The following is a 20,569-nucleotide window of genomic DNA, read 5'->3' as shown; positions in this document are numbered from 1 at the left end:
CTAATCACCACTGATCTATATATATATATATATATATTCATTCTTTTGTTTCTGTTATTATTTAGACTGTTGAGGAAGCATAAGGCAAAAGAACCCCCCTTCTTCCACCACTTCGGAACGAGCTATATTGAAACTATTTCCCCGATGGCTTGTAGGAAGATTTAAGCAACATAAACATCAAATTATTTGATTGTTAAACATCATAATCTCCCATGACCACGAGGTAGTGTTTAATGTTATATGACTTGGCCTATCTCTTTATTATATTATAGTGCAAACTCCCCTAATCCTGTATTATCTACCAGCAATTACTTGTTTCATCTGTCATATCAATAAATACTCTTATATTAAAAAGAAAAAGTTTGATTCAGTTCTCAATCTCTTCAAACGACAGCAGAAACAATTGCACTAGTAAAAACTGGGAGTTTACTTTTTTAGGCTTATAAAAGAATCTTTAATTGGATGAAAGATGACAGCATCCATATGTGCCCTCTCAAGTGCATTTACACATGCCCACAACTTGTTGACCTTATAACAAATTTTATGGTCCTATATATATACAGAGTTATTAAGTATGGCCAAGTCTATCTTCAAGGTATAATTGATTAGGATTCAACACAAACAAACAAAAAAAAGGGGAAAGAAATGCAGTGAATCAATATTTCAATGCTTATGCTTCTCTTAAGCTCAAGTATCATGTTGATGTTCCAGCTTGGCCTAACTTCTAGAGAGGGAGAGAGAATGATCTTTGGATGAGGCTGAGATATAGAACGATCTTGTCCATATTAACCATACATAATTTGAAGCCTTCAATTCAACTTAGGAGATACCAAGGAGCAGGAGGGATTAAAGTGGCTTTTGATCCTGCGGTCCTAAGATTTGAAGATGCTACGTGTCACCTTTTTCTATGATTGAAGTAGAGGGAATATGGGTGTAGTTGTAGACTATTGAATCCAATTCAAGGCCTACTGATGTAACTGTCGACTTCTGACTCCAATTCAAGGATCCATGGCCCCCCGTTTTAGACTCACATCCATCCTAGCTGAAGCTCTGAAAGGAACCCTCCTTGAATTGACCAAACAGAAAAGCATGGGCTCCATCACAGGATCGAATCCTTTGTCAGATAGAAAAAGTTGGTCTAGCAGTGAGAAGGTTGGAATTCTCAAGTTTATGTGAATATAAAATAAACTAGAATCCTCAATTTAAGCAGAATTTCAGCAGATCACGATGATAGCATTTGAGATTATTTTATCCATGATCAGAAAAGTTTCACCTTCTCTAACTCTTGAATCAGATTATTTAATTTCATACAGCACTATAATTAGAATCTACACGGCAGCTGCGAAGAAGCTTCTCCGATTATTAAAAAAAAAAAAACAAAGAAACTTCTCTCGTGTTTAATTTTTTAAGTAACAGGGTCGCAAGGTCACCTCTGGTTTTACCAGACAAAATATTGCGAGGCTATGTCTGCATCTGCATTATAGTGGATATAAACAACAATTCTGCAATCGAGAAAGCGAAATCTTCTAACCCTTTGCCTCAGATGCATCCACTTCATAAGGCCCGAAAACTTCGAAGCCTCTTAAACTAATCTCGAGCTGATCCCTCAGCAGACACACGTTGCGATCGATCTCATCATCAAACGATTTGTAGATTGTTTGCATGAATCCAAAGTTTATCTTGATTTGTTTAAGCTGGTGGAATATAGAGAAGTAGCAGGAGTCCATGTTTAACAAACAAAGAGCGCTGCCGAGGGCTGACAGCCTCATGTCATTCCACAGTGTATTCATACCAACTTTTGTTTGTTTCCATTTGGTCTTGCCTCCATTTTAACCAGATTCGAATCCTCTTGAATAAGTCATGATAATGGAGTGCAACAGAGAAGACAATCTTCTTTAATTTAAATGAATCAATACGCGGTCAGGCAGTCCCTTATGAGGCCGTTGTTCATAAATCACCTTAACAGGGCAAAGTGAACTTATTGAATAATCTCATGTTCTTCATCTAATGCAACAGCTGTGACCGCACACCCAGAGTGATCCCTCGAACAGATCGATCTGGGGGTTGACTTGGTCCCTCCATGGTGGCTGAAACAACTGCCAGACAGTGAATTTAGTATGGTTTAATTTACAGCCAATTGGATTCAACGCATGACCTATTGACCGAAACTGATACCTAAGCTATTATTTTATATCAAGATAAATTTATCACACCACAGCTAATGGATAAGCTGGAAACCATGAAACATTATTTAATTATGGAGTGGTGTCGTGATCTAGCTTGGTCAACTATTGAAACCGTGTATATGTATCAGAAATGATACCTAGTTTGTATCATTGAAGTAGTACTTCAGGAAAAGCCATGGCTCCAGCCTCTCTACCTTCCTTCTATGGCCTTGGAAGACTTACTCCTAGAAGCAAGGTCCGTCTAGCGCTGCAAACAAGAGCTCACGGCTCAGCAGATGAAGGTAAGTCGATCATGTCATCACCTAAAAGCTGAACTGACCATTAAATGGCGGGATAAGCAGTTCAAGCACTATTTTCCCTTCATTCTTCTAACTTGTTACTTGATGAATGTTTTTTCTTTTTCATTGTTGGGGGGTGGTGGATCTGGTAGGGAATTCGTCGCAAATAAGCATCGTTGATGCGAACATGGGTGCGCTCAGAGAGAGAATGGTGAAGTTGAGAACGCAGGAGAGATTGCAAAGGTGGTGCAATGGTGGCGAGGGCTGGTATTATCAAAAACAGTATGATTCTAGTCTCAAGAGAAGCGCAATGCTTTCCGAGACCTTGGAGGCTGCAGAACTAGTTGCCGGGACCTTTGGGATGACCATTCTCAGCTGTACTTTTTGCCTTTGCCTTGTTTCCTTGATGGCTCATTTGGGTAGATGAGTATTACGGACTACGTTAAATTTGTTTCCTTTTTTTGTTTTTAGATGGAAAGTCCCATCACTAATTCATTAAGAGAAGGAAATTATGCTAAATTCGTTGTTTATTTTTTCTGATATTTCCTCATAATAGGGATTCAAAGTTTTCAACTTTCAGTTTTTCTTTCTTTCTTTCTTTTTTTAAGACACCTCCTGGGACATGGCAGACATGAACCTCCCTATTGCATACTGGCATCTCTTCATGAAGAGGAGTCTCTCTCTCTATCTCTCTCCCTATGTAACGTGGCGTAGAAAATTATAATAAAGGTGATAACGAACCGTCTAAGAAAGATCATGCCCAAACTGATTTCACCTGCCCAAAGCTGCTGTTGCTGATATACAATAAATAGCTAAGATGGATTGCAGAAGGAAAGTAATAGACCTTTCGTTTTAGTAGCATGTGTTAATATGGTAGATGGACTGTTTCCATTTTCTAATGTATGTACCAAATTAAATAGTCATCAAACAGCTGCTTGGAAGTTTCTAGCGGACAAAAACAAAAAATAGACGTCCTTGCTGGGCTATTGCTATTAGCATGCTAACATGCTATTAACTCCTAAAACCAGGAGTCTAGAAAAGACGAGCTAATTTGGTGGGCTACATGAGCAGAGTTTGGGATTGCAGCGCCTGACACCGTTTCACATCAGCTATATGATAGTATTTGCATTCCCCGTTAACAAAGCTCCCGGTGTTTAAGGATATGGTTTTCATCCTGGCCTCTATTTTCAAGCAATCCAACAGTTGATGGAACAATTTAAGAGATTCTCTCCCTTTATTTGTAAGAAAAATCCAGAAAAAGATGACGTGGAAGAGATTCGAGCTAATGGAAAGGCCGAAACGCTAAGGATGAATTCTACTCACACTGTAAAAAAGAATGCCATAATCAAGGCCCGGTTTTGTTATCTTGGCATCGAGATAATTTAGAAGTTGGAAAGTAAAGAGAAAATTGCAGAGTTTATTTACATTATATATGAAATATCATCATCCTCCCTACTCATGTAGGCTAAGCTATCATCGGGCATCAGCATGAAATTTTTAACCTTTATTTTTTTTATTGACTTATTATTAATTTTTTATGGCCAAAGACTAAAATTGTATTAAATCCTTTTTTTTTTTTTTGATATCTATATCGACAGTTAATTGCACTAAAATTGTATTAAATTCTACTCACACTTTAAAAAAGAATGCCATAATCAAGGCCCGGTTTTGTTATCTTGGCATCTAGATAATTTAGAAGTTGGAAAGTGAAGAGAAAATTGCAGAGTTTATTTACATTATATATGAAATATCATCATCCTCCCTACTCATGTAGGCTAAGCTATCATCGGGCATCAGCATGAAATTTTTAACCTTTATTTTTTTATTGACTTATTATTAATTTTTTATGGCCAAAGACTAAAATTGTATTAAATCCATATATTATTTTTTTTTTGATATCTATATCGACAGTTAATTGCACTTCTTATTAAAATATCGGCCACCACATCAATGTATCAGTTGGATATGTTGTCTGACGTATTTGAATGTCTGCATGAGAGATTGGTTCAAACACAGATCATAGCACAGAAGCAAAACTAGTTGCCAATGACAGCATCCTAGAAATAATTAAATTTATTACAGATCTATATTTTACAAATTGCAGCACCACACTTCCTAGAGAGAGGTACAAGTACTGCAATTTTAATGATTGCTGCATCTCATGGCATTCCCCACAGCTAGATTAAACTACAGTGGCTGACTTCTGATTTCCCATGCCAAATAAGTTATCAAATAATTTTGGGGCCATAGGAGGAAGAACCGCCGGCACTGGAGCCATGAAATTAACAATCTTTTCATGAACATTGTACCTGAACATAGATTTCAATGAGAAGCAATAAGTCCAATAACTTCATTGGAAGACCCTTGAGTAAAAGAATGATGATAGTGATGATCACCTTATCTTGCGGCTCTTAGAAGCACGACGGTCAACTACCTTGCGTTTCTTAGGCTGCAATCTTTTCAAAGCATAAAATGCTGTCTCTGCAAATAACAACACCCGAGGATGCAATTGAATAAACATGATATAATAGCCTATAATCCAAACTTCAAATATTTAAGATTTTTCTTTTCATGCATAATTCCGTGAGCTGCTATGAAAATTTCCCTTTTGCAGGGAAAGAACGTGCAGAATGAAAGGCTTGCACAGGCACTGACCAGATGATGCAAGATTGCATGACTCTAAGAATTCCTTCAGGAGTTGCTGGTAAAATTCAGAGTCATCGAGAAGTTCAGGATCTCCATCCACATTCCCATCCTGGACATTGCATCAACATATATAAAATAAAAATGTATCAGAACAAGCCTGTGAATTTTTGAAACATGGGCACACTTAATAAAGCAAGGAATAAAGATGGAAAGATCTTTCAGTGTTAATCCATGTACAAGTTCTACAATTAAATATTTGGTAGTATTGCTAATGCTGATACAGGAACTGAAAAAATCATCAAGTTACCAGATGCCCTTCTAAGTGCAATCTGAGCTTAGATGCATCTCGAGTCCATTCAAATACTTGGGTGACTTCAAATTAGAACAGAGGCATGATATAACTAATAAGTTCATGAAACAGGATTGAGTAGGGCCAACAGGAGTCCCATTGATGTTGAATGCATATCCATTTTGATCGTTTTGGTGCTACAGTAAGTGTCCATTTTATTCTTCACAGTTCATGTTTCGTAAATCAGTCACTGGAAACTCCTAAGCCTCATAGAAAACAGAACGATAACTAAAATAAATGCATTGATCGAGATTTAGGATCAGTTGAGACCTCATCTTTTCTACTTTCAAACTCCTCAGGAACCTGCAGTGACGCATACATATTGGAAGCAGTCCATGTCAGGAACTGGAGAAATAGAGAAAATAAAATGTTATGTATTGTTTTAGATATTAAGAGAAACTTACTTTTCCAAACATGCCAACAGAAGACCTCATTATTTGCATTCTCTTAATCATTCTGCTCGGATCCCTCATGTAACCAGCTACTTGCTCACTTATGTTCTGCACTCGCAGGAGGTAGAAAGGAACATGAAAACGGTTTAAGCTAGAAATTTTGTGATAAATACAGACTGTCCGTCAAATAGTTTTGAAAAGTACCTGATTAAAGGCATGCAATTTGCCTTTAAAAGCAGCTGCACCAGTTGTCACCTGTGTCTTCCTCTGCCATTTGTCTACCGAGTTATTCCTGAATTGTGCTATTCTGCAAGTAATATGAAAAATGATAAACTTTCCAGCTTGATTTGTGAAAATAATTTACAAAATAAACAGCTGAAAATGGAGATATCTCCGGCATGAGAATCTGCCAAAAAAGCTTTGTTATATTATTTTTCTTGTTGAATAGTATATTTCTAGCGTATACTTGCCAAACCAGATTCCTCTTCAATTATATAGGGCTCGTTTGGTTCGCGGGAAGCATTTTCCTTCCTAGGAATATGATTCCTGGGAAACAAATTTCTAGGAAGAGGATGCCTAGGAAAGTACTTTTGGCATGTTTGGTTGACCATGGGAAATTGACAAATTTCCAAGGTGCTTATGTTTGGTTGGCCATCCACTTTCCTAGGAAAGTTATATATAATTCCTATTATGCCCTTAATAAAAATTAGGTTTTTAATGCCTCTTTAATGCTTCTTTAATGCTGAAGGGACTTTTTGGGAAAAAGTAAAAATGGAGTGATTCCCGCCTCATGGGAAAGTAACTTTCCCATGTTTCTCATGGGAAAGACTTTCCCATGAAATGTAGGAATCACATTCCCATGGGAATACAACTTTCCCTTCTCTCTCCTTTGAAAACTCCAACCAAACAAGAGGCATCTCATTACTTTCCCGTTGACCACACTTTCCCCCCTTCTTTTCCCGCGAACCAAACGAGCCCATAGTGCATTTGTTGCTCTTCATCAGTGTTATAGTATTGGGAAGAAATAATATTTCTTCTGGAATTGTATCCTACGAACTCAGTTGAATATATTGTATTGAAGAGGCTAGAGGAATTTTACAATAGCTCCAATGTGAATGTGAGAAGATACCTTTGATGCATTCTGTGTATTTGTAGCCACTCCTCATCTTCCTCTCCCTTCAAATTATTAGAGCAATCTTCATCCTTACAAGATTCTTTGCTGTTTCCTTCATCAAAGCATATTAACAGTAGAAATCAATTAGTAATGAAGCAATTCACAAGCAACAGATGCCAACCAGCATGAAGATTATTTAAACTGATAAATATACAAATATACATATTACATACAATCACAAATCTGGAAATGTTGATCTAAAGTTAACATGGTAGGTAATGTGACGTGATAGTGATCTCCAACAGTGTACAATCCAATAGGCAATTTTGAAAAATAGCAAACTAAAAATGAGAAATTCTGCCGAGCTAGGAAAAATTACCAGTAATATATAATAAAGGATCACAAGCAAGCTGAACTAAGAAAATTTTACTATAGCTTGATTAATATTAAAATATATGATTGGCACAATTTCTGCTGTTTGAAATTTTCAAGATTACATAACAACTAGTTCTAGCTTTGAACACAAAAGAGCTGTCTTTCCTTTTGTCTCAGAAGAAAATTTCTGGTCTATCAGCAAATAGTATGTAACGAATAGTTCCAGCTTTGAACACAAAAAATGTCTTTCCTTTTGTGTCAAATGAAAGTTTCCAGTCTATCTTGAAAAAGTGATAATTGCTATGGAAGGAAATCCTTTCAAGTCAGGAACAGATGTGGAAAGTTTATGAGTAAAATTGAGATCAGGTGGGTCTTCACTCTTTTGGAAAAGTGTTGGCACTATTGGCATCCAGCAGTTGGTAAAATCAAAGGGCAAAAAGAGTCAAAAAGCAACATGACGAACTAGCTAGTTTTAAATCAGGTGGAGTATCTTCTGGAAGCATGCAGAAAAATTCTTATGCAGGCTTCAGACTTGCAGTACACACTGCCCCTGTGAAGATGACTTATTAGCACATGCATGGCTTAATACCAGGAAAATGTAACACATAATATGACGCTATAAACAGGCAGCATAGATAAGAGATTCTAGTGCCTGCACAGAAATTTTTATGCACAAATATGTAAAATAACTTTGTTTAAGCGAATGACCCTGCAAAGGAATTTGGGGCTACTATGCAGATGTATCGTAAAAGTACCCAGTCACCCTGTCAGCATTACCTCTCATCCCTCCATCACTTCCCTCTATCTTCCCTCTCATCCCTCCATCACTTCCCTCTATCTTCCCTCTACCTTTATTCATTCATTTATTCACCTCCGCCCCTACCCCCAATGACAATTATAATCCCCCTCACCTATAGCCCATTCCAACCCTCAACCCCACCATCACCACCAGGTCCCCCACTCTTTCTCTGTTCTTTTGTGATCCCAAAAACCCATCCCACCTTCATCACCAGCCATCCCTTGCTCCCTCTTATAGATAATCAAACCTTGTGTGTGTGTGCAGGAAACCATTTTTTCGTGCTTCTATTGGCTGCCTCTATCATCATCAGTAACAGGATTAGATCGATCCAAGTCCCACCCCTTCACTTACCCCGACCACCACTGTATAATCTGTGATTACCTATCTCTCTGTTGCTACACCAACTCTTCATGGCTAATTATACCAGACATTTACCTTGCATTAGTCTATAGTAGCTTCATGTTTGGATTGGGTTCTTACCAATCCATCAGGTTATCACATTGGATTGAATTTATCCTTCTTTCATGAACCAATTGAACTTAAGTCACCTTGATCTAGTCTGATAATTCTATAATAGTGGTTAGTAAATTTTACCTAGCAATTGGAAAAACAACTATACATGGTTTGGAGATTCTAAAGGTCCAAAAATTTTGTATTAGTGAAAGAGATGCTGTTATTTGGAAACAAGTAAGATACACGTTACATGGCTTCTACTTGTCATGCATATTATTCATAACTTGCAATTCTAGAAACTATAAGTTGATATATAACACAAGTATTATCCAAAATGTCAAAATGTTAAACCCCCTCCCCTAAAACTTGCATACAGTAATTACCTTAAAATTCTGTTACAAAGATAATAAACAAATTTTAGGACCTTTCTCCAATTTTTACAATTAGATTTCATGTTTTCCTCTCACAATATTAAAAATATAGTTAAATAAATTATGAGATATTACTCAAGACTTTACCCAATCCTAATGAGCTGCTTCAGTTTAAGCAAGTCATATTGCAAAAAATCAGTTTAGCTTTTTGACAACTGACCATTCTAATTAAGCACAGTTCATGACAACAATATAAGGAGTTCCGACATGGGTAGACAGGAAGTAGAAGTAGTAGTTCCATGAAAATATCACAGGGATAACAACAGTATCATCATGGAACACAGAGCTAGTAGGCACCATGTCAGAATATGCCACGTGTGAAGACTCAAACTAGAAGCAAGAAAGACTGCAAAATTACAAATCATACCATCTGTCCCTTGAACAATTGAAGGGTTTTGCTCAATCAAAGCCTGTAAACATTATTAGCCACAAAGTACCAGGTCAGAGGTTTTAGCAACGAATTGAACCTTTAATTAATAATACATTTGTTTTACAAACCCCTGAGGTGAAACAACTATACCTCCTGTAGCTCCAACATACAATTCAGTGTCTGCTTGGATGACAATATCAGGTCCGAATATGCTTGAGTAACCACCGCATCAGAATTGTGAAATAAGGATCTAATAGGTTCCTGATACAAACGTCATCATAACTACTAGGTCATCTAAATACCAAAATGTCGATCCAAAAAAATGCTTAAGAGGTTTTCTTGCGGTGGGCTTTCATGTAAATCACACCTGTGGCAGTCTATTTGAACTTGAAAATGCTTTGTGCAGCAAGAACCTGACCTCCAAGGTTCGGTCCCAGAGAGCCTTCAAAAAAAGAATAGGATAAAAGGTTAATGATCAGAAATAGCATACTGATATGAGACAGAAGCAACAAGTCACATGTTCGGAACATGAATATAATTGTAATATCATAATGAACAAAACTATAGCAGAAACTAAGGCACATAAAAATCACAAGTCAACTAAGGCACAGAAAACCATCTAGTTAGTGAGAAAAATAGCAGGAATATAATTGGACCCTATTTATAATTTAGATGGTCAGAAATGTTACAGAAAACAATCAGATTTATTTAAAAGAACTCCAGCAAATATTAAACAATAGAAAAAAAGGATACAAGCTAGACACAAATGATTAGGAAACAAATTTGAAACTCTAGCATCTTACCTAGTGAAGAAACAAAATTGTCTAACTTTTTCCATACATATGCATATATGCATGCATGTAGAGTTGGGCATCGGGCCGTGCCGGGCCGGCCCGGCCCAGGCCCACCGGGCCCGAGGTCTAAACGGGCCGTGCCGGGCACGGCCCGTTCAGCACAGAACAGTAGCCCGGCCCGGCCCCAGGCCCGTCTATTGGCGGGCCGGGCCGGGCACGGCACGAGACGGGCCGTGCCTGGCACGGCCCGCAACGGTTCCAAACGGGCCGTGCTTGGCAAGGCCCGTCTGGAGAGGGGGGGAGAAAAATAGCCGTTTCCAACGGCTATTTTGGAAAAATTCCAATTTTGCCCCTCCCAACAGTCCAAAAACGGCTAAATTGAGGGGTATTTTGGGAAAAAAATTTTGGGCTTCTATAAATAGCCCTTTCCTCCCTCATTCTCACCACACCAAACCAACTATTCTCTCCTTCTCTACTACTATTATTTCTCTCTTCTAAAGTGCTCTACTAGCAATTTAATTTTTAGTTTGCATTTAGCAAGTGTTCAAGTGCTACACAAGAGGAGGTTCCTGTTGAGAAGAGAAGGTCACTCCTGTTGAGAGCACAAGAGGAAGCTCAGAATCTCGACTCTGCCTCTGCCCTCCGACCCTCTACTCAATTCCTCCTTGTGGTTAGTTTTTATTTTTTGAATTCATCAATTTAGATATGTCATCTTTTGAGAAAAGTCAGTTTGGCATTCCTCCTGTTTCTGAGGAAGAAGAAACTAATCCCCAACCCCATGTTCCTAGTTCCTCTAGAACTAGTGAACCGAGTGAAGATCAAACCTCTTCTCGTAAGAGGACTAGTGCTGTATGGAATGAATTTGATAGAGTTATGGTTGATAGAGTCTGGAAAGCTAAATGTAAAAAATGTGCCAAACTTTATAGTTGTAGTAGTAGTGGGGGAACAGGGCATTTAAAAAGACATCAAGAGAGTCATAGGATGCATGATTCTCATGCTCAAACTCAAAGTACCCTTAATATACAAGGGGGATTACTTGTAGGTAATTTTGCATATAATCATAAAAATCAAAGAAAAGCACTTGTAAAATGGATAGTTAAGGATGAATTACCTTTTAGTTTATGTGAATCTTTTAATTTTGAAGAATATGTTCAATTAAACCTACAACCTGCTTACAAAAGAACTAGTAGGCGTACATTTAGAAGAGTAGCTATGACTAACTTTTTAGCAATGAAACAAAGTTTAATTGAAACACTTTCTAATTTAAATATAAAAATTTCATTAGCTTCTGATATTTGGTCAGCATCTGTAGGTAGTAATTGTTTTATTGTCATTACTGCTCATTATATTGATAATGATTGGCAATTAAATAAACGTATTCTTGCTTTTCGTGCTTTTGATTTTCCACATTCTGGGCAACAAATTTCAAATGTCATTTATCAAACTGCATGTTCATATAATATTAATGATAAAATTATGTCTATTACTTTTGATAATGCATCTAATAATAATTCTGCTGTTGCATTATTAAAAGACTCATTGCATCCCATGTTAGATGAAAATTTATTGCATATTAGATGTGCATGTCATATCTTAAATCTTTCTGTTCAAGCTGGCATGGGCATGATTCAAGATGTGATTTCAAAAATTAGAAATGCAGTTTCTTTTATTCATGCTTCAAGATCAAGACTTCAAGAATTTAAGAAACTATGTATAAATCATGGTAAACGTTTTAAAAAATTTAAACTTGATGTAATTACTCGTTGGAACTCAACATATAGCATGATACATGATGCATATCCATATAAAAACTTATTAAGTGCATATATTAATGATCGTGGATTAGGCTTTACATTGACTGAAACTGATTGGAATAAAGAAAAAATTTTGGAAGATTTTTTGCTTAGTTTTTATAATGCTACCAATGTTCTTTCTGGTATTTATTATCCAACTTCATGTTCATTTTTACAACAAGCATATATAATTAGTCAAAAATTTGCAGAACATAGATATGATGATGTTTTAATGCCTATTATTGACCTAATGGAATCTAAATGGAATGAGTATTGGGACAAGATATGTCCTATGCATAACTCAGCTGCTGTATTTGATCCTAGAGTTAAATTAAATGGCGTGCTAATTTTACTTGATGCATACTGTGAAAATATGAATCAAGATCCTGAACCTGCTAAAAATGAGGTAAAACAACTTCTTTATGATATTTATGCTATATATGATGAAAAAATTCGTGGATCTAGATTTTCCGTACAAACCTCTATTTCTTCTTCTAGTAGTTCTCGTTCGTCATCTATTTTTTCATTCATTGCACAGAGAAAACACACACATGCTTCAAGTTTATCTTCATCTTCTTCATCTTTAAGTAGTGAACTAGAATTTTATTTATGAAATGATCTTCAATCTGCATATGATGAAAATCAAATAGAGAATCTAGATGTATTATCTTGGTGGAAGAGTGTTAGAAATCAATATCCTGTTATGTCTGCAATTGCACGCGATATTTTAGCTGTGCCGATGTCCACGGTAGCATCGGAATCCGCTTTTAGTGCAGGTCGGCGTGTTCTTGACGAAAAGAGTAGGATGACGGACGAAACGGTGGAGATGCTTCTCTGCTTCAAAGATTGGTTGGATGCTGAGGCAAGACTTCAAGATAAAGGTGGACATAATACAACATCCTCTGATGATGATGATACAAACACTACTGAAGAGTGAATACTGATTCACTGAATCACTGATGATTAGTAAGATTTCTTAATTTTTTATAATTGTACATTTTTATTGTATTCTGGAGGTCAGACCAAGGTCCAAACCTCGGCCCTTTCTTATTATATTCTGGAGGTCAGACCAAGGTCCAAACCTCCCTTCATGTACCATTTTGATTTAAATTAATAAGTTGGTAGGGGTCTATGCCAAACCCCCCACCATTAAGGTGGCTTTATATTAATAAATCCTTAGTTTTCAATATGTATTAATTTATTAAAAAAATTTATGAAGCATTAATTTTTATGGAGACGGGCCGTGCCTGGCCCGGCCCAGGCCCGGACCGGGCCAGGTCCGCGCGCCGTGCCGTGCTTGGCCCGCGGGCCAAGAGCGGGCCGTGCCGGCCCAGGCCCGAAGCGGGCCGTGCCGGGCTCGGCCCGCGGGCCAGAAACCCGTGACCCAGCACGGCCCCCTTAAATGGGCCGTGCCAGGCACGGCCCGCTTCGTGCCGGGCCGTGGGCGGCCCGGCCCAGTGCCCAACTCTACATGCATGCATGAAAGCCACCTAGTTAGTGAATTTTAGTTACTTTTGCTTACATTACTATACATCATGAAATGTAAAAAAGGTCGGTCAATACCTTGAAAAGATTGTACAATTGCAAAATTTGACTACAATATTGTTAAACTTCCTAAATAGTTTATTATCATCCATGAGCAAAATCAACTCATTGTATCAAGAGAAACCTCAAAATGGTGCTTTTGGCACGTTATATGTTGGTTTAGTTGAAACCACCAAATTTACTGAATCTAAGCAAAGGCTTTAGTAGTTTGAGCTAATACTGAATGAAACCAACAGTTTCAGAATAGTTTAGACCAAAACAGTCCATTTTGGTCAGTCTTTCAATTTCAACAAAAATTTCAAGCGTTGACATCTTATCCCAATTAGTTTGCATTAATTTGTCTTCTCATATCTACAATTTCTTAAATGATATGTGACTAAATCTATATTGACAAAAATTAAAGTCCTCTCCCTTTTTCCCTCTCACAATTGGTAATATTCTATGTACATGTGGTGGAAAGGAGAAAGAAGAAAAACCCAAGTCCCGGAAATGGGTGAGCCTTACTGCAATTCACATCAATGATGAGATAGATCAAAATATGTTGATTTTGGACTTTGTAGAGACTTATGTAGGAGAATCATGTAGACATAAAAAAGGTACTATCAATACATGAGCTTTGCTTAATATTCACCACCTATAAACCATTAATTTCATAACACATAGAGCTTGCTTTTATTAATCACAAATAAAAAAACTGCTTTCGGGATGATAACTACAAATTACTTTATCTTGTTTTAGAACCAAGACTAATCTCATCTTTTAACTTCGCAAAAAAAAATTACTGTTTATAGTTCAATTTGTGCATTAAAATAATTTGGTTTATGTTCATGTATTATTATATGTACTTGGATAACAACACCTGCATATACAGAGAAGTCGAACAGATAATAATCTGATTGGAAGCAAGCAAGGTAAAAAGTAAATTGACAGTGAACATAAATACCTTTTGATTCTTTACTGCTTGTCCTTTTAGAGCATCTTCATCCTTATGACGCTTCAAACTCTTCAAAAGATTTCTAAATGACACCATATGGAAGATATTATTTCAATAAGATTTACTCATGGCAAGGAACATCTAAACAGGCTAGATTACACTCATTTTCCCACTGATTTGTGGAGCAAGTTTCATAATCTATGGGGAATTGTAAAAGATGCGAGACAGAAACTATTGCAGCATGGACAATGATGAAATAAGTGCCATGCATCAAAAAAATGTTTGTGAAAACCTACCAATGAATTATTAAGTAAACAAATAATAAAACAAAATATCAGCAATTACTATTTGCAGCATAGGCACAGAAGTTACATTTGTTGACAGCATAATAGAAAGCACCTCAGACATACAAATTAATGACAAACTAATAAGCTTCCATATTTCTTATTTCTAGAAAGTGACTTTCTTGCGCATATTAAGTACAAAAAAGCCAGGACAGGAGCATGCATGCATGCACGCATGCAGCATATGCAACGCAAATTTTCATTTACCAATTGTGAAGCAGCATGAACCTGAACCATAAAAAAGAGATAGCACTTAAAGATCCACAATGACAGACTAATAGGTTTATGTTTGTGCAACTCTAATTTAAATGTGTAACTCTACTTTAAAGGACAATTTTACTTATGTAATACTTAATCATTTGATATTGTAAATGACATAGTTGACCATAGATGTAGTTTCTTTCAGTATCCCTCCCTTTTCTATATAGCAGCATTAGTTGTTTTTATTAAAAAAAAAAAGGCAAGAAATGGTTTCATTTCTTGCCAACCATCACAAGAATTAAACAAACTGCAAGACAATATACTGATCTATAAAGAAACAGAGAAATTATGCGGGAAGCATTCTTCCAACACTGTAGCTTACAAGCTTTTCTACCTCTTTGGAGTCTGGTATAATGTACATCATGGACAACTTGGTAAAAATACCTAATTCATGTATTTCCATAATGTTGCCCACAAGTCATAAGTCCCTATATTCTATCACACTAAAGTAGAACCACAAGGAAATGGAGAGCAGCATGTGCCATGCCACAGGTTGGTGAGACTCAAATAAGAAGCTGCCAGCATGGATTAGAGCTTTTGCATCGATAACAATTGAGGTGTGCAGAATATAAATTTCTTGAAAGGTTTTGCATATTGGGTACACATCTAAGCATTGTGAAGGGAACGTGCAGAGAATTTCGCATTTGCATGACACTAGCAGTATATGTTGACGTATTAGATGCTAATATTCGGAAAGTTTCCATCTCCTACATATATGTTACATATTTCTTTCTAAAAAAGGATTTTATTTTCTTGTGTGCACTGTAACTACTTGGCTTGGATTGCTTTTCTTTAAACCTTTATTTGGGTGGAGGAAAGGGGGTTGGGTTTTTCTCTTTCGCAAAATTCCTTATTTTATCGCTATGTCCGGCAAGGTGCTCCATCACCTCTGATTGAAGTTTGCAGTTATGTAAAATTTCATTTGATTTTTTTAGCAAAATAGGGCTAAAGATGATTTTAAGAAGAATCCTCAAAAGTCTTGTATTCAATGTATTGTATTTGATAAGAATTATTAAAGTACATGTTCTGTCTAATTTTGGTTAGTAGTTTGTGTTCAGGTATATGAATGTGCCAGGCTTATTCTTGTCTTTTGCTTGACTCGAGAATCTTAGTCTACCCAGCCAACAAATGATATCAAAGTGACCGAGAAACATAGTCATATGACAGCTCCAGAATGAGTGGCTTTTTCCTGTTTCAATTCTTGTTGGGGGAAATGGTTCCAAAGTGCTCAAAGGCAGACCTTAGCTTATTGGTGGCCCATAATCAGCTGAAACCATATAAAAATTGAATTAAGGCTTACACATCCATACTTTTCAACAAATTGGGCGTTTTGCCTCCGTCGCCCCCTTGGGAGTTTGGATCCTCTCTCTAACTTAAATGTTTTCCCTTGGAAAAAAAGAGAATCTTCGTACAACCAGGTCAAAGGGTTAGAATAGGATTAGGTCTCGGTATTTCACAGTATAGAATTTTATAATTATGTTTACCGATAATTTTCTTTTTAGATTTTTCTTGGGCACAATGACTAGCAAGGGAAAGACAATTGGATGTAGGAAGTTGCTGTATAAGGTGCAGATTATAAATGGCTGGGCTAAACCTATGACCAGAGGGGAAAAACTACCATTTATGGATGGTGAAGCTCATTTTTTACCATCTTGCTTGAGGAATTGCCTTGAATAACCAAGGACTCAATCTACCACAAAATATTTGCAAAAGGGCCTGATATGCTACCTCCCTCCTCCTTGAAACCGGACACCAAAATCCATGGCTGTGTTCAGTTGCTGATTAAATGGTGGATAAGGTCAGATTATCAATTTAACTAACCAGACGCATGCCAAAAAATGATGGAATAAGCTATTTGGCCAAAGGCCCCAAAAGCCACATAACCTGGGTAAATTTATTTCATAGGGGAGGGTGAAACACAATTAACTACTTAAGCTTGTTAAAGCTACATCTCTTTAATTTTTCACTTTTTCCACAACTAATTCCAACAACCCTAGGAATGTCAACCAAACAGCAGATAGCATTAGCCGCTGATTAGCTAGTTAGGAGGTGGTTATAAATGGTTAAGTCTATCTGCCCCCTATTTATCTGTTCCATGTCCAAACACAGCCCATATGCTCACACAAACACTTATCAAATAGTTTTGCACAAAATCAAAATGTTTCCTTCCACAGAAATTTAACTGCAACCAGAGAGAAATTCTGATTATTTAATCGCAATGGGAGAGATTCTGATTTGCAGTGAATATTTTAGACCTATTCCGGAAACTAAAATACTAAAATCTAGACTTTTATTGTAAAGGAGCACCATAAATGGTGAAGACTATTCTTGGTCAGCCTGTAATGAGTTGAACAATTTACTGTATTTTCTGATTGAATGTGAGCAAACAATGGATAAAAGATCATTAGTCTCATGGGCAGCTTCAATCATATTTTCTGATTGCATAAAGCAGAACAACTATATATATGATGACTTTTTGCATGTATTATTTTTTAATTTGATCCAAACCCCTTATTACTGTCTTGAAGGAAGATCAGCACAATGTTCTATAATTTTTTATCCAACATAATCTGTTAATCTAATCTAAGCTGCTCCAGGGAGAATTTGGCAACCTTCCCAGACTGCATTTCCTTCAAGTAGCTGATTTATGCAGATGTCCATTCTAGATGATTGTACAGTTGGATTTTGCTGTTAGAGCAACATGGAAGTCTCCAATTTCCAATTGTTTGAAGTTGATGGGTGACTCATCCATCGATTTTTTCTTTCTATGAAGCCAACTATTCTTTCTTTTTCCCTGTTGGAACTCACCTCAATATCTACGGGAATGCAAAGCCAACATTTTTCACAAATTTACATAATTTATTTCGAATTTACTAATTTTATGGTACCTAAGTTGACATGAGCTATAAATTCGATATACATGCCTGTGATTCCATTATTTGAATACATTGAGGGAGTTAATTATGCTAATCCTAGAAATGTTTAGCGTAGTTGGAAAGCTACTTCAATTATTCTGAGTAAGTTTGGCAAAGTTTTGCACTTTTCAGAAAAACTATTGCAGGAATAACATGCCTAGATCAAACATTGTAATTGTTCCTCGTCAAATATCAATCAGGTAATACCCCCTGTCCCATCCTAAGCTGGGAATGTTGGTACAATTGTTCGTAGAAAAGTTGAATGTATAGTCACATTCAACCCTTCTGCAGATCCAATCTTTCAAAGTAGTTTTAACTTCATCCTTATAAAAAAATGGTTTCTCAGATGTTGCCATTCTATGTACCATAATACAATCTTATGCAGGTCTTTTGGTTTAAAAGTGAGCTATAGGACGAACCAGGTTCCAAAACTGATAAATTTCACTCAGAACCCTACCTAAACCACTTCTTTCTTTTTTCCTAAAAAAAACAAAAAGCAAGAAACAATGCACCAAAGAAAGGCCATCTTATACTGAGAATAAATCAAGAAATTAAAGGAACAGCATCTCCAGACTACCACAGTATGTGCAAAAAGTTATAGATCAAGAAAAAAATGACTTACTGCTCCTCATTGCGAAGACTGAGGTACTCCTTTTCAAGCTCATCCATCTCTGCATCTCTCTGTCCCTCAGTGTGCTCCGCGTCACTTCCATCATCCTCTCCCTCCTGGTCCACAACTCAAAATACTTAAAACAGAAACGCAACAAAAGGAGCAAACAAAAGCAGAAGTTTTGTCAACTTGACATACCATTTCACTTTCTTGATTGCTCTCTCCTTCAGAGAAACTCTCACTTGCATCATCATTGCCATCATCATCATCATCATCCACTTTCAATTGCGCAGGATCCAATTCCATCTCGCTTTCTGGATTGCTCTCGGCTCCTGAGCCGCTTTCACTATCATCATCTACTCGTTTGACTCGCTTCGAAGCTGCCTTCATTCTAAGTTCAAGGAATCTAGATAAAACCGTAGAACCATGAGAAATTAAGAAATTATCAAGAAAAATCTTACAAAAAAAGAACAGATCATAAGCAAATTTCTGAACTTTCTTGTGAACGATAGTTGTTCTTCAAGAATTTGGTCAAAAACTCCTATGAAAGGCTTTTGGTGACGACTTTTACCCGTCTCACAGGCTCTTCCAGGGTTTTGCTTCTGTAGCCTAGGGTTTAGATAACGAGTAGCCAGGGTTTTTTTTATTATAGCCAGGGTTTCTTTTCTTCTTTTTCTTTTTTCTTTTCTTTCTTTTCTTTTTCTTTTCTTTTCTTTTCCTTCCCTTTTCTTTTTCTTTTCTTTTCCTTCTCTCCTTCCTTCTTCCCGAAGCTTCTCCTTCTTTCTTTCTTCTCCTTTCTTCTTTCTCTCTCCTTCACCCACGACCCAAGGGAGGGGCGAACGGAGCCTTCGGGAGGGTGCCGGCCAGTGGCGCCTGCGGCGCCCGCGGCACTCGCGGCGGCCACGGCCTGCGGCAGTCGGCCCTCTCTCTTCCCGAGGAGGGGGGAGAGAGAGAGAGAGAGAGAGAGAGAGCTCGGGAGAAGGAGAGCCCGTGGCGGCCGCGGAGCTCACGGCCGGGCTGCCCGCAGCGGGGCCGCCGCGGCCGGCTTGCGGCGTCGCGGCGCCCGCGGCCGAGGCCAGCAGCGCCGGCGACGCTCGCGTCCGCACACGCGGTGAGTCCCTTCTTCCTTTTCTTCCTCTTCTTCTTCCTCTTCCTCTTCTTCTCTTCTCTCTTTTTTTAAATTGATCTATCCTCCCGAGTGGATCGGGAGGAGGAAAGGCAGTGCAGAAAGGAAAGGAGAGCGGAGACCCTTACCTTGCTCCGGGAATGAGCTGCAACGCCCCTCTCCGGCGGCAGAAACCCTATCTCTGAGGAAGGAGGAAGAGAAACAGTGAGAGAGAGAGAGGGGGGGGGGGGGGGGGGGAGCGGAGGGGGGGGGGTGGGGGGGGGCGCTTTTATAGCCCCTGGAGAGATTCTCGAGTATGGCCCTTAGGCTGGCCAGGTTGGGCTAGCCCACTGGCTCAACTGTGTGCAGGCCGGTCAATGGACCGGGCCCTCACAGTTTTGGCATCAAGTTGAAGGAAAAGCCCAGACCAACTGTGACATTCATGGTAGTAGAACCTCAGCTGTTGCTACGCATACTATGCTGTAGGAATAATATAGCTAGGAGTTAATGATTTAATGGTTTTTAAATTGACCTAATTCCAATAAATTTGATGAAGCAATGCAAAGTAAAAATGGAAAATAAACAGAAGTGATTTGTGACGGACAGTTTATTAATCCTATATGAGTACAATAAGTCCAATTGAAAGGTAGGTTGGATGCTAGGTTCTTTGTTGTGTAGTGGTGGATGATGTTGGAGGTATAGAAAAATGGGAGGGGATAAGAATTTCGACAAAAAAGTAGACTTTTATAAATTCTCTTAGTGCAAATTAATTTAAATACAAATAAAATAGCTACGTATGTCTTTGTAGTATAATAATCACAAAACATTAAGCCAGTAACCATTTTAACTAACTTATTAAGTTAAATCTTTGTTGT

The 20,569-nt window shown here is 37.7% G+C and overlaps 1 protein-coding gene across 1 annotated transcript; it reads right to left on the bottom strand.

The window, feature by feature from the left end:
* Window positions 1–4,417: 4,417 nt before the first annotated feature.
* Window positions 4,418–19,955, bottom strand: LOC103716325 (uncharacterized). The gene is made up of 14 exons (XM_039120163.3): window positions 19,844–19,955; window positions 18,788–18,995; window positions 18,602–18,705; window positions 14,469–14,541; window positions 9,761–9,835; window positions 9,544–9,654; window positions 9,391–9,433; window positions 6,981–7,077; window positions 6,056–6,158; window positions 5,864–5,959; window positions 5,730–5,762; window positions 5,120–5,219; window positions 4,861–4,945; window positions 4,418–4,773 (listed from the first exon to the last, which is right to left on the bottom strand). The coding sequence occupies exons 2-14, from the start codon at window positions 18,977–18,979 to the stop codon at window positions 4,647–4,649; spliced, it is 1,239 nt and encodes a 412-aa protein (XP_038976091.1). The 5' UTR covers window positions 18,980–18,995; window positions 19,844–19,955; the 3' UTR covers window positions 4,418–4,646.
* Between the last annotated feature and the right edge of the window lie 614 nt (window positions 19,956–20,569).

This window comes from Phoenix dactylifera, chromosome 3 (assembly GCF_051530095.1).
Source record: "Phoenix dactylifera cultivar Ajwa chromosome 3, Ajwa_hap1_PhDact_Kaust_v1.1, whole genome shotgun sequence".
Taxonomy (NCBI): domain Eukaryota; kingdom Viridiplantae; phylum Streptophyta; class Magnoliopsida; order Arecales; family Arecaceae; genus Phoenix; species Phoenix dactylifera.
This window is presented reverse-complemented; position numbering and strand designations above follow the sequence as displayed.

Excerpts from the sequence above, each read along its gene's own strand:
- LOC103716325 (XM_039120163.3), bottom strand. The coding sequence starts at position 18,979 with ATGAAGGCAGCTTCGAAGCGAGTCAAACGAGTAGATGATGATAGTGAA. Across the intron at positions 9,836-14,468 it reads AAGCAGTAAAGAATCAAAAG|GCTCTCTGGGACCGAACCTT; the intron begins GTATTTATGTTC and ends CTTTTTTTGAAG. Across the intron at positions 9,434-9,543 it reads GTATGTTGGAGCTACAGGAG|GCTTTGATTGAGCAAAACCC; the intron begins GTATAGTTGTTT and ends TAATGTTTACAG.